The sequence below is a fragment of the Nerophis lumbriciformis genome, linkage group LG15, assembly GCF_033978685.3.
Source record: "Nerophis lumbriciformis linkage group LG15, RoL_Nlum_v2.1, whole genome shotgun sequence".
Lineage (NCBI taxonomy): Eukaryota > Metazoa > Chordata > Actinopteri > Syngnathiformes > Syngnathidae > Nerophis > Nerophis lumbriciformis.
Genome location: NC_084562.2, coordinates 16,813,020 through 16,828,028, shown reverse-complemented (window position 1 = coordinate 16,828,028; position 15,009 = coordinate 16,813,020). Strand labels below are relative to the sequence as shown.

General features: G+C 38.4%; 1 protein-coding gene across 1 annotated transcript in view; it reads left to right on the top strand.

The window, feature by feature from the left end:
* nav2a (neuron navigator 2a) overlaps nt 1–15,009 on the top strand; it is a 260,418-nt gene that overhangs the window by 216,369 nt on the left and 29,040 nt on the right. The window contains exons 21-25 of the mRNA XM_061974799.1: nt 1,368–1,420; nt 9,559–9,582; nt 9,908–9,982; nt 14,665–14,748; nt 14,826–14,949. Coding sequence (XP_061830783.1) covers nt 1,368–1,420; nt 9,559–9,582; nt 9,908–9,982; nt 14,665–14,748; nt 14,826–14,949 — 360 coding nt within the window. The remainder of the gene's footprint in view (nt 1–1,367; nt 1,421–9,558; nt 9,583–9,907; nt 9,983–14,664; nt 14,749–14,825; nt 14,950–15,009) is intronic.

The following is a 15,009-nucleotide window of genomic DNA, read 5'->3' as shown; positions in this document are numbered from 1 at the left end:
TACACGGACGTAGGGAGTAGTACAGAGCTCCAATAAACCTTAAAGGCACTGTCTTTGCGTGCCGGCCCAATCACATAATACCTTCGGCTTTTCACACACACAATTGAATGCCATGCATATTTGGTCAACAGCCATACAGGTCACACTGAGGGTGGCCGTATAAACAACTTTAACACTGTTACAAATATGTGCCACACTGTGAAACCACACCAAACAAGAATGACAAACACATTTCGGGAGAACATCCGCACCGTAACACAACAAAAACACAACAGAACAAATACCCAGAACCCCTTGCAGCACTAACTCTTCCGGGACGCTACAATATACACCCCCCGCTACCCCCTACCCCCACCTCAACCCCACCCACCTCAACCCCCTCATGTCCCAAATTCCAAGCTGTTGTTTTGAGGCATGTTAAAAAACATAATGCACTTTGTGACTTCAATAATAAATATGGCAGTGCCATATTGGCATTTTTTTTCCCATAACTTGAGTTGATTTATTTTGGAAAACCTTGTTACATTGTTTAATGCATCCAGCGGGGCATCACAACAAAATTAGGCATAATAATGTGTTAATTCCACGACTGTATATATCGGTATCGGTTGATATCGGAATCGGTAATTAAGAGTTGGACAATATCGGATATCGGCAAAAAAGCCATTATCGGACATCTCTAGTGTAAATGTTGCCCACGTTTTGCTCCACAGTTACTTTTATAACCCGTTATTTGAGTCTGTCTGCAAGATGTTCCATACTGGAGGCATTCCCAGATTGCAAATGAAGCCACGCCCCACCCTCTCCAAAAGTATCATAAGTCATCTTTTGAAAATGCACACTGTTTAAATACATATCTTGAAGTTGTCATAGCAAAAAACGTAAACGTTAAGTAGATTCACCCGGTCACGACATTAGATAGACCTGCATACTCAACATTAATGAAGTTGTTGCTAAGTATTGAGCTCAGAAAAAAAAAAAATACACCCTAGCTGAGCTGTGCAAGGTTAATGATTGATAGAAATTGGCCCTGCCTGGCCTCTCGGTACGGTCAATGACATCACCCGTGATTCCGCCTAATCGGCTTCCGAGCAGGCGGAGGTTGGCTCGTGGACTGGAACTTTGATGTGTGATTAGCAGCTGAGTCATTAACGATGCAGTGCCAAGGCTGCCACTAGTTGCACCACATGGGAGTTTTATCTTTAGTCTTTTATGTGCGATCAGGAGGAGGTGGGTTGAGGCGGAGGTCCTGCAGAGTGGGAGGTTCACTTGTCGGGTGGGCTGATTTGCTTTGCGGGGGTCTGATTTGAATCTTACGTTGCGTGTACATTTGTACTTACTTTTCCTCGTTGTTCCTGTCTCTCCAGTCCATGGCTCGTCCCTCTCTCTGGTCTCCAGCACCTCCTCCATGTACTCCACGGTGAGTATGCATTGCAAACCACGTAGCACACAAAAGAGATCACTAATAACATTCATGTTTTGAAAGGTCAACCCCTGTAAAATGATTGCATTTTGATTGAGACCACACCTAAGTATGTTTTCATAGAAATGCTTCTACTGCTCATCAAAATGGTAATTGATTAATTGCAGACCTCTTTTGACCTTATGGGATTGCAGTCTTTGCAATCGACTGGTTTTGGGCGTGGAGCGTAATTGTGGAATTTGCATAATTGCCCGTAATGCATTTGCAAAAAGAATAAACACATGAAAAGCAAAGGAAATATGTTTAGAACAGGGGTGTCCAAACTGCGGCCCGGGTGGCGTTTGCAGACCGCAGGTAATTTTTTAACGGCACATTCTAAAGATACTATTTTTTTTTTTTAAACATAAAAAGTGGAATTAAAAAAGCATACAGGTGAATTGTAACGAGAAATAGTTGCAATGTTGACTTTAATAGTTTTTTTCTTTAAAGTCCTCATTGCTCAAAAAATAATAATGAATCAAAATTAATTTTGTTATTAATTAATTATCTTCAAGCCTCCAAATACACCGCATCAAATATTACACTTTTAAATATTTTTAGGGGGAGAAATATTGCATACTTTGTGTTTTTGCCATATAAAAAACTGTTTTTCTTGACAAAAAGGGCATCAATAAAAAATTAAAAACATTTAAAAAAAAGTATACAAACTTGTAATCAATGAATGGATCTGAAGTTGATCAAGTTGAAAGTGTTGAAAGTAAAAAAAAAAATGTATGACTTACAATATTATGTTAGACCCACTCGACATCCATTGCATTCGGTCTCCCTAGAGGGGGGGGGGGGGGGTTACCCACATATGCGGTCCTCTCCAAGGTTTCTCATAGTCATTCACATCGACGTCCCACTGGGGTGAGTTTTTCCTTGCCCTTATGTGGGCTCTGTACCGAGGATGTCGTTGTGGCTTGTGCAGCCCTTTGAGACACTTGTGATTTAAAGCTATATAAATAAACATTGATTGATTGATTGATTGATTTTTAACACTAGTGGGGCCCTTTTGGATCTCCAAGAATTTTAGTGGGACTTTTATTTTTAAAACTGTCATTGCTCAAAAAACTACAATGAATCAATGGTGTTATGAATTTTTTACCTCGTTAGGGCTCCAATTACTTTGACTTAGACTTAAACTGAGACAAACTTTATTGATCCACAAGGGAAATTGTTCCACACAGTAACTCAGTAACAAAGGATGGAAAGGATAATGCAGGTATAAAGTAGACTACAAATGTACCATAGTAGCAGTATAAAATATAACATATATTCAATATTTACATATCATATGTACAGTATATAATATATACTGATATATTATATTATTATATTGTATTTTTATATAATGTATACAATATATAACAAATCCCAGTTACCACGTACAATATTACAGTAGGCCTATATGTAACAGCTGCAGCAAAAAAAAATTTTTTGGGGGGGGTTTGTGTTTTTGCCATAAAAACAGGGTTTTCTTTGCCAAAAGGGCATATATATATTTTTTTTTTAAACTTTATATTGACAGAAAAACCTGAAGTTGATCTAAAGATTTAACATTAAATAATAAAATATAATAATTACATAATAATATATGACTCTTTTTTTACATTTTTATGACTGAGACCTTGAGGGGGTCTATATATTGTATTGGTTTTCAAAAAGAAAAATGTCAAAATGGCCTGCGCATGCTTTCATTTTTCAGTGTGCGGCCCTCAGTGGAAAAGGTTTGGACACCCCTGGTTTAAAACTTTCTTCTGTCGCTTGTTTTTGTCATTTTTTTGATGTCCCAAGAGAGGCATACTTAGTTTAGTTTAGTCTTTATTTGGAGGGACAATGCACAGAAACATTAAACTCAAAGACAGATATGTTCTGTACCAGATTATAGCTAAATAGCTCATTTCCATCTGCAGTCCCTGGCTACCTAAATTAAAGGGATACAAAAATCATGCAATAGAATTATGAGAGTAAAATCATATAATAGCATGTAATAAAATTAAGAAAAGTCATAAAATGCCCTTTCATGGACACATACTTAATATACAAAACAACCACACCTCATTTACATCATCAAACAAAGACACACAGTTTTTGCAGGGTAGCCTAGAAAAGGTACATACTATTTTCATCAACAACATAATGAAAGGCCACAAGTTGGACCATACCATACCATAAATGTGGGGGGAAATGAGTGTTTCCATGGTGACGGCCGGCATACATGCAAAAACCTTGTTTAAAAAGGGTGGTCTTTTGCACTTGTTGTCAATTTTACGCACAGCCTTAATAGATCACCCGCGACACACCCACTAATAGTACTGTACACGCAATTTTATAGTTTACACACACTATTGGATCTTAGTAGATCAGGCCCTGAGTACAATAACTCTGCAAACACAGAAATGACCACACAACAAACACACATTAGGCAAAAGAAAAAGCACTTTCCTTTAAGCAAGTTGAAGTGTCTCTGACCATCTCCTTACAAGGTAAATTGAGTTAAAGACCCCCTGATCAAGAGGGCTACACTGCAAAAAGTCAGTGTTCAAAAACAAGAAAAAAAAATCAAAAATTAGGGGTATTTTATTTGAACTAAGCAAAATTATCTGCCAATAGAACAAGAAAATTTGGCTTATCAAGACTTTCCAAAACAAGTAAAATTAGCTAACCTTAATGAACCCAAAAATACCTTAAAATAAGTATATTCTCACTAATAACAACTGTACTACTATATGTGTACGTATTTTCTATTGTTTCATTGAAAATAAAACAGCAAAGTCCATTTGGCTGTCATCTGCTTTAATATGAGACACAATTGTGTCAAAGTCATGATTTTTTTTCATGCTTGAAATAAGAAATGATTACCTTGAAAAAGTAGTTTTATACTTGTGAGTGTTGATGACACAGCTTTGCAACAGTTGATATTCTAGTTCATAGGTCATAAAATCTCAGCAACAAGCTGTAATATCTTACTGAGATCATTTAGGACCAAAACACTTAAAACAAGTAAAACACTAACATAAAATCTGCTTAGTGAGAAGAATTATCTTATCAGACAGAAAATAAGCAAATATCACCCTTATTTGAGATATTTAATCTTACTTAATTTTCAGTTTTTGCAGTGCATTACTTGCAAAATATGGCTAGGAAGTTGCTAAGTTGGCAACAGAGATCCCTCCTGCTATATGTTCTTATACTCTGGCAGACCAGGTTTGTTGTAATAATGCGATAGTGAGTGAGGGCAAACAGGGAGTGCCAGATTTATTTATGGCAGTCTGCCAAATGATCTTTGGGAAACACCGGACATGTCAGGGTGTCGTTACGTTTTTCCGGCTCTTTAATTCCTTAATTGAACTGGTGACTCACAGTCATTGTGAAAAGTTGCGTGCCATCAGCAGTTTATTTTGGAACCAGATAAACATGTTTTGTCTTTTGTTTTCAGAATGATGAAATAGCGGGCCGTGTATCTGTTATTCACGCAATCAACCGCAGCCTCTAACACCCACACTGTACAACAATGTCGATAACGCACACACTTTTGTCTGGCACCGCCCCCCATTTGCGCTTTAACCAATGAGAGCTGGGAGCCACACAACCTGGCCCCTCCTTCTCCATATGTGGGCAGGTTTACTCACCTGGGCAGGTGAAGCATACAGTCTGCCAGACAGTCGTTTCGGTTTCTCGTCCCTCTAGCCAGAGGTTCGGGACTGGAGGAAAAATGATGCCAACTTTCTCGCTTACAGGCACAGTCACATCTTTCCAACTAACGGTATGGTTTCAGAAGGACATGCGGATGCAGGATTATTTACTTTTGAGGACATCCATTTCTCATATACCTGCAATTTTGACAGGATGAGATACCTGGAATCCTAATCAGATAGGTTTTTCTGCCAAGCTTATCAAGTGTGGTTGTGAGAACATGTTTTTAGGTCATTGGTGTGTTTGTTTGTGAAGTACAAGTCATGTAGATTGTTGTTTTCTTGACAGACAGGCTGCTCTATATTTGTGTACCCAGGAGCAGTTCATCATGTGCGCTAGATAGACAGCTCTGTGTGTACGTGTGTGCGAGCGTGTGTGTGTGTGTGTGTTTTGTGTGCTTGCTCAACACTGAACTCTACATGACCAGACACACAGGCGTTTCAAAAAGGTCTGAAAAAAACATTACTTGTAACATTTATGTTATTAAGACTTCCCATGTGATTGAGAGTAAAGTTCTACTTGTATAAGCCTTGTTGCTTTTAAGGGTGCAAATTTACTGAATAATGTAAAAAAATAAATAAATAAAAAATCTTCCCAGATTTGCTGCGTTGTGTGAAGTAAAATGGGAAACAATGTTTAATTCATCTAGCACAGATCTGGGCAAATTAAAGCCCAGGGGCCCGAATGTGGACCGTTAAGCTTTTCAATCTGGCCCGCCGGACCCTCCCAAATATTTTTTTTTGTTTTTTAAGATGGAAACTGTAGCTGCCATTATGATGTGCAGTGATGTTTTCAAATGACCGTAAGTCTTGAACTATACAAAGTATTTTAATGGTTGGAATCTGCGCTTTTGCATGATGTACTTGTTACTATGGTAATCTAATTAGTTACTATGGTAATCTAAGTCACAGCAGCTCAGACGAGGCACCAAGCAGTGTGGGTGGGGAGCGTTTCCACAGAGTGTTTCCAGAGCGGCCAGCCTGAAATGTGGGTGTCAGGGACAGACGCGGAAGGAGATTTTTACAACAAAGTTCTGAAGCTTAGTGATATATCAGACACATCAGATTGTAGGTGTGTGTTTTTTTTACCCATCGTGTTCATATTTCGCTGCGTTTGTTGCATTTTTGTTGCGTTTCGCTTGATTGTAAAATATGTCGATCGAGAGGGGGTGTGACGTTCCTATTTTGTCAATATTCAGTGTTTTATCGTTCATAGTTAATATTGTTTAATACCACATTCTTTATTTTCATGTACATTCTGGGTGTCTCATTCAGTTAAAAAATTCAAAACCCCATTCCATTTTTTGAAGGCGGTCTGTCATAAAGTTTTTAGCGTTCAATCAGACATTATTGTGAGTTTTTGTATTAGTGTTCCAAAAAATAGGACCCAAGCACACAGCTTTTCACAGCTGACATATATATATATGTATGTGTGTGTGTGTGTGTGTGTGTGTGTGTGTGTGTGTGTGTGTGTGTGTGTGTGTGTGTGTAAAATAGATAGATAAATAGACCGGCCCCCATACACAATTTTTTGTCTAAATTTGGCCCCCCAAGTCAAAATAATTCTCCAGGCCTGATCCATCACAAGGGTCTCCAACACTATTTACCTGGGGGCCGCTGTGGAGGTTGGGGTGAAGCTGGGCTGCACAAAGTTTCCTTCAGAATTTTAACCACGCCACAAAATTTATACCAACAGCTATAGTGACCGTGATTATGGTAGGCCTGAATTAATTTGAATGTAATATTTACTAGGGGATCCAAAGGTCATTAAAAAGTATTAAAAGTCATTAAAAACATTAAAAACGATGTCCAGAGGCATTATAAAAAATGTCAAAAAAGTTTTTCTAATTGGTGAAAAACTGCACTTCAGTATGTTCAATATTTATTTAAGTGCAATTTTGTTAACAAATATTAAGAGTCCATTTAATTTTGATGTTTGTTTACCTATTTTGGATAATTAAGTTACCGAACTTCCAATTACAAAGACTAAATATAATACTACAGTAATAAAAACATGTTTATTGCGTTTGAACGGGTTACTTGCATTGTTATTATTATATATTATGATTACATTAGTGCTTAATTCTGCCACAGTTAATACAAACTATTTAAATATTCCACATTATTATTGTCGACCCAGCAGGCACAAGACATTGATGCAACGTTGATTATACATACATGTCCTTTTTAAAACTGACTTTAAAACAACGTTGCAAAATAGTTGATGTCCAACGTTGGATCCACGTTGTTGGTTGGGAAATGACCAATTTTCAAAGGTCTAATCGACGTCACAACCTGACATTGAATGAACGTTGTCAATGAGCATTTAGTGTCAACGTTGTATTTGTGTTGGTTGAGACATGACCAAAAATCAATGGTCATATCAACGTCAGAGCACAACATGGATTAGACGTCATCAAAAAGCATGTTGTTTCAACGTTCTGTTATGAGTTGGTCAACGTCAGGAACTAATTCAACAACTTCTCAATGTTGTTTTAATGTCTTGTGCCTGCTGGGAAATGCTTACAATTTACAACACACAGACAATTGTATGCTTTTGACTATATATAATACAGATCTGCTTTAAGTTCCATTAAAAAGGCATTAAAAGCAATAACTTAGATTTGCTGATAACTGCAGAAACTCTATTTAATGTAAAAAATTTATATTTTGACGCTGTTGAGTTCCCCAGGAGATGGTCAGCGACACTTTTGCTTGCTTACAGGAAGTTGCCCTTTGTGGTGCCCAATGTGTGTTTGTGGTGTCGTCATTTTTGGGTCTCCACCGTTATTGTAGTCAAGATCCTAATGTATTGAACTTGGCAGGTGCGGAGGTCGCAATTACACTGAACTATTAAGTTAAGTGGAGAGCCACAAAATATGGAATATACAGGTGAAGCTCAGAAACATCGTGCAAAGGTTTGTTTATACTAGCAATTAGATTTAAATGGTGAAGCTAATATTTGACATAGGCTCATAACATTCATCTCAATATATTTGAAGATTTTTTTTTCATATAATTTTGATGATTTTGGCTTACAGCTTATGAAATCCTCGAATTGAACATTTCAGAAAATGTAAAAAAAAATGGTAAACCATGATCATCAAAATATTCCCAAATGAATGCTTCACTTTGTATGCAATGAGTTAATATCACATATTAGTTTCACATTTGAAGTTAAATTGTTGACATGAATGGACTTTAACACCCTCCATCCATCCATTTTCTACCGCTTGTCTCTTTTGGGGTTGCGGGGTGTGCTGGAGCCTATCTCAGCTACAATATTCAAATTTTTCGAGTTTCACTTGTATGCTTTTGAGACACCAATCTAACAGACGGAAAGTTTTTCCCAATCATTTTGATAATAGATTAAAAAAAACTATTTGTATGTTTAGATTTCTATTAAATGTTCAGTAAGATGTTGTACTTGTTAAATTTTACATAATTGTCTTGATCCATTTTAGCCAATTCCTCACATAAACCTAACTTAAACTTAAATATAGACTTTAACTCTAAAAATGAGTCGTAAAGCCCAATGTGCTGTTTTTCTTGTGCCTTTTAAAAGCTCTTTATCGTTACTTCTAAAAAGTTTTCTATTAGGGGTGTGAATTCAGAACGGATTATTAAATCAACACGTACATCAATTCACACCTATGTCTTTTTTGGTATAATAACTACAGCAAAACTTTTTCAAAATAGGTTACAGGTTAGAAAAGAAAAATTATCCTAATGGGGGAAAAAAAAAAATGTTTTTATTTTTTTTTAATTCTTTTAAATTGATTTTTGAAAATTATGTATCAATTTAGAGCCGGGATGAATAAGAATCGCGATCTAAATGGGAATCCATTTTTTGTGCACCCCTATTTTTTAATATTTGAATGTTATGTATTGTCTCGTTATTAAGCCAAAAAAGTAACCGTGGTGTGCAATGCTGTGAAATGGACCCTTACCTGTTTTTTCCCCTAAGACCGATTTGTTATTAGCTCTTTATTATTTGCTCCAGTCAGTTTGAGTAAAGCATTTCCACAATCTCCCATCTTGTTATGTTCACGTGTGTCCAATACACGTAAATATGGGTGTTGCACGTTTCTTTGTTTTTGGTTAACAGTGTCAGGGTGTGTTGTGAACGTTGCAGGCTTTTGCTTTGCTTTTGCTTCCCTACTATTGTTACTATGGCGACAATAGGACACACTCTTGTGCACAGATGTGTCGGTAAAGTGCCTGCAGGAGGGACATCTCTGCTTTCCAGACATTGTACACCACACAATCGTCAGTTTATAAAAGGTTTTTTTTTTTTTTCCTTAGAGCTGAACTGTAGAACAGGAGTTAAGACATGGGATAGTTTAAAAAAAATAATAATGTAATAATTCTCTCTCTTTCTACTGTCTTTTTTCATAGAATGAGGAGAAGTCTCAGTCAGAGGTAAGGAATCTATTTTTTTTCTTTTATTTCCATGTTCCATGTTCAGTAGTTGGACTTGTTGGAACATTTGGGGGCGTTTTCACACTTGTATCTTGTTACACATCCACATGACTGCATTGTGACTGACCATGTAACCTGTCGGAACACCTGTGTGCAACACCCCGGCACATTCGTACATCCGCCGTGTTTCATCTCTGCACACATCAGGACTTTTCCTAATTTATCACCACGGTCGTGTGTGTCTGTATGTGTCTGTCTTTGTGTGTGCACGCAAATTACAGGCTTTTTGTTTTTCATGTAAGTGCCTTTTTTTTTATGTCCCCAGATCCGCAAGTTACGCCGGGAGCTGGATGCCTCCCAGGAGAAAGTTTCCGCACTAACAACACAGCTGAGCGCTAACGTGAGTGAACACGCACAATGCATCCCACTAGTGTTTAATGAGCCTCAGTGCTAATTACCAGTAAGTGTCGTTTTGACTTGGGGGCTGCATTGGGCTAAAAAAACGTAAAGTAACTATGTATATATATATATATATATATTTTTTTTTTTTTTTTTTTAATATATATATGTAGCTTATACATATAGTATATATATACAGTACAGGCCAAAAGTTTGGACATACTTTCTCATTCACAACACAACTGATGGTCCCAACCCCATTGATAAAGCAAGAAATTCCACTAATCAACCCTGATAAGTCACACCTGTGAAGTGAAAACCATTTCAGGTGACTTCCTCTTGAAGCTCATCGAGAGAATGCCAAGAGTGTGCAAAGCAGTAATCAGAGCAAAGGGTGGCTATTTTGAAAGAACTAGAATATAAAACATGTTTGCAGTTATTTCACCTTTTTTTGTTAAGTACATAACTCCACATGTGTTCATTCATAGTTTTGATACCTTCAGCGACAATCTACAATGTAAAAAGTCATGAAAATAAAGAAAACGCATTGAATGAGAAGGTGTGTCCAAACTTTTGGCCAGTACTTTATATATATATACAGTATGTATATACAGTATGTAGCTTATACATACAGTATACATATATATATATAGCTATTACATACAGAGAATATTCCTTTAATGAATATATAATTAATAATTGATATTATGCGCCGTGGCGCAGTGGAAGAGTGGCCGTGCGCGACCCGAGGGTCCCTGGTTCAATCCCCACCTAGTACCGACCTCGTCATGTCCGTTGTGTCCTGAGCAAGACACTTCACCCTTGCTCCTGATGGGTGCTGGTTAGCGCCTTGCATGGCAGCTCCCTCCATCAGTGTGTGAATGTGTGTGTGAATGGGTAAATGTGGAAGTAGTGTCAAAGCGCTTTGAGTACCTTGAAGGTAGAAAAGCGCTATACAAGTACAACCCATTTATCATTTATTTATTTATTTATTTATTATTGGATATTAAGAGTATGTGAAATTTGACTCCTACCTTGTTTACATGACGACCTTCTTAAAGTTTTGTAATCATTCAGAAATATCATGCAGCTAAAACGCGACAATCAAGGATAAATGTGGAGAGAGTGTTTTGCATTTTTCCCATTGTGCATTGTGAGGGATTTAAATGGGTGTAATTTCGATTTATTTTTTTTTGATACATGAATGTTTTACAACGTTCATTGACCAGGTTGTGTCATGTGTGTTGACTTTTTTTGTTGGTTGCATGTTTTGTTTTTTTGCACCATGATTAGGGAAGGTAGTTTGGATTGGGTCGTATAGGTAGATTCTGTGCTGTACTCATTTTATATCACAATTTATGGTCACTGACTTAATTTATATATATAAAGGTTTATTTGAAATAGAGACGAATACAGAAACATAGACATCTGAAACAGTTATCCAATGTATGCATCATAGTGTTTGTAGCCAAAGCTAATTTACAACACTTGTCCCCAACAACAACAACACAGATCCAACATCATTAAAATAGGAAAATAAAAAGAATAAGGCAAAGATGAGTCGATAATAATGATAATAGTAATAATACAGACAAAGTGAAAACTAGATAAAAAACAATAATAATAATAACACAGACAAAGTGAAGACTAGATAAAAACCAATTAGTAAAAATTAGTAAAAACTAAACATGGGAACACGATTGTTGCTCAACTAGCCACAATTTTGTTTGTTTTTTGAAAGTGACAAGTGCAGGTATACTTTTCAAAGTGTTAGGTAGAGAGTTCCATAGTTTTGGTCCTTTTATTGAAAAGGCAGTCTGGGCAAAAGATGTTCTACAGAATGGAACGCAACAGTTACCTTTTAACATTGCTCGGGTGGTAGATCTAGTACCACTTTGCAGTCTTGTAATTGCCTTGCAGAGCAATTGGGGAGCAGAGTTATCCAATTTAGTCATGTTGTCTGCCTTATTATAAACTCATGACGTCTCGCGGGGCTAACTGAAGACGTCGGCGGGCGGTAGTTTGGACACCCCTGTTCTGCACGTATTGTTGAGATAGCAATGCTCTGTTTTGACAGCGAGGTTGTGCAGAAAACAAATTTGCTCCCAGAACATGTCATTTTACATCTGGTGGAGCCATGGAAAAGTCTTTGAGCACCTCCTGGGGTGATCCTTACACCATCTATTTTGCACGAGCTTCTCCGTGCTTCACCGCTTATCTAGCCGGCTGAGTCCGTGCACGTTGGTGGCTTCTGTGGATGAAAGATATGCATGGAAAGGCAAAGGTCTTAGATTACAGCACAGAGTCATGTCCCAGCACACTGCCGAGCAAGCGGCTGTCCCAGATATGCCCGAAAGATTTACGGCTTTTGACTCCTGGACGTGTCTCTGTGGGGCGAAGAACACAGACAGAATACAGTCCATCTGGCGAGGGATTATCGGGAGGGAGTGCAGGGTGATAACGGAGGTTCTTTGTTTAAATGTATGATTTCACTGCACAAGCCCACAGACAAAATGACACACCTTAGAGCCCCGAAGCCAAAACTCTCAGAGGATCTCTGTTGCAGAATCCCACCTTGAATCACACATCTGTCAGCATCTTGCTCGACTGTCTCTCTTTCAATCTACCCCTCACCCAAGAGGGCACCCCTGAGTGTGAACCAAGTTAAACAGCTCCTTAAATGATGGCCTTGCAACGGTAAAGAACAGGGCTTGGCATTGGCACTGACTTTAAGATACGTGATTGATTGATTGAAACTTTTATTAGTAGATTGCACAGTACAGTACATATTCCGTACAATTGACCACTAAATGGTAACACCCGAATAAGTTTTTCAACTTGTTTAAGTCCACGTAAATCAATTCATGGTACAAATATATACTCTGTACTTCTCCCAACGACCGTGTACACAGCGGCGTTTGAAAAAATCATAAATTTTACTTTTTGAAACCGATACCGATAATTTTGAAACCGACACCGATCATTTCCGATATTACATTTTAAAGCATTTATCCGCCGATAATATCGGCAGTCCGATATTATCGGACATCTCTAGTAGAAACACGTTACAGCAAAAAGTAACCAGATATTAACAGCACATTTTGAAGTAGATTAAAGGCCTACTGAAATGCGATTTTCTTATTTAAACGGGGATAGCAGGTCCATTCTATGTGTCATACTTGATCATTTTGCGATATTGCCATATTTTTGCTGAAAGGATTTAGTAGAGAACTTCGACGATAATGTTCGCAACTTTTGGTCGCTGATAAAAAAGCCTTGCATGTACCGGAAGTAGTAGACGATATGTGCGTGACGTGACCGGTTGTGGAGCTCCTCACATCTGCACATTATTTACAATCATGGCCACCAGCAGCGAGAGCGATTCGGACCGAGAAAGCGACGATTTCCCCATTAATTTGAGCGAGGATGAAAGATTTGTGGATGAGGAAAGTGAGAGTGAAGGACTAGAGGGCAGTGGGAGCGATTCAGATAGGGAAGATGCTGTGAGAGGCGGGTGGGACCTGATATTCAGCTGGGAATGACTAAAATAGTAAATAAACACAAGACTCTATTAGCCACAACACAACCAGGCTTATATTTAATATGCCACAAATTAATCCCGCATAACAAACACCTCCCCCCTCCCGTCCATATAACCCGCCAATACAACTCAAACACCTGCATAACACACTCAATCCCACAGCCCAAAGTACCGTTCACCTCCCCAAAGTTCATACAGCACATATATTTCCCCAAAGTTACGTACGTGACATGCACATAGCGGCACGCACGTACGGGCAAGCGATCAAATGTTTGGAAGCCGCAGCGTACTCACGGCACCGCGTCTGCGTATCCAACTCAAAGTCCTCCTGGTAAGAGTCTCTGTTGTCCCAGTTCTCCACAGGCCAATGGTAAAGCTTGACTGTCATCTTTCGGGAATGTAAACATTGAAACACCGGCTGTGTTTGTGTTGCTGCAGTCAGACGCAATACACCGCTTCCCTCTTACAGCTTTCTTCTTTGCTGTCTCCATTGTTCATTGAACAAATTGCAAAGGATTCACCAACACAGATGTCCAGAATACTGTAGAGTTGTGCGATGAAAACAGGCGACTTAATAGCTGGCCACCATGCTGTCCCAAAATGTCCTCTACAATCCGTGACGTCACGCGCGGGCGTCATCATACCGAAACGTTTTCAGCAGGATATTTCGGCGCGAAATTTAAAATTGCACTTTAGTAAGCTAACCCGGCCATATTGGCATGTGTTGCAATGTTAAGATTTCATCATTGATATATAAACTATCAGACTGCGTGTTCGGTAGTAGTGGGTTTCAGTAGGCCTTTAATAATAGTTTTGAAAAAATTATGCAATATATCCCTGCATACATCAGCAGCTTAATTAGGATCCTTTATAACCTGTTTTGAAATGGATCTATTGTTATTTATATGCCAAATAATGTATCCTAATTTAGATTGTTATTGTGATGTATGAATGTACAAATGGGAGAGTTGGGATTTTGTTAGTTTACAGTATCCTGACAAAGCTTAGGTACTGCCATCTCTTGAGATGCGAGTCCGATACAGACTGAGCCTCTGCTGCCCAATACATCATGATGCTTGGTCCATGTATTTCTGAATGTTGCCATTTTTTTCTGAGTCGAAGTTGAAGGTTGTGTTCTACAGGCTCACCTGGTGGCAGCGTTTGAGCAGAGTCTGGGCAACATGACCATCAGGCTGAAGAGTCTCACTTTAACTGCTGAGCAAAAGGTGAGAGAGGTCCAGCAGAGGAAAGGGTTATTCATATACATATATTCTCATACGTGATTTTTGCATCCCTGTGTCAGGACTCTGAGCTGAATGAGCTGAGGAAGACTATAGAGCTGCTGAAGAAGCAGAACGCTGTCGCTCAGGCCGCTATCAATGGGGTCATCAACACACCTGAGCTCACGCCTAAAATGGACAAGACAGGTACATACAAACCTCTGTATGATGATGATATTAGTTAAAAAGTAAACTTACTGAAATAAT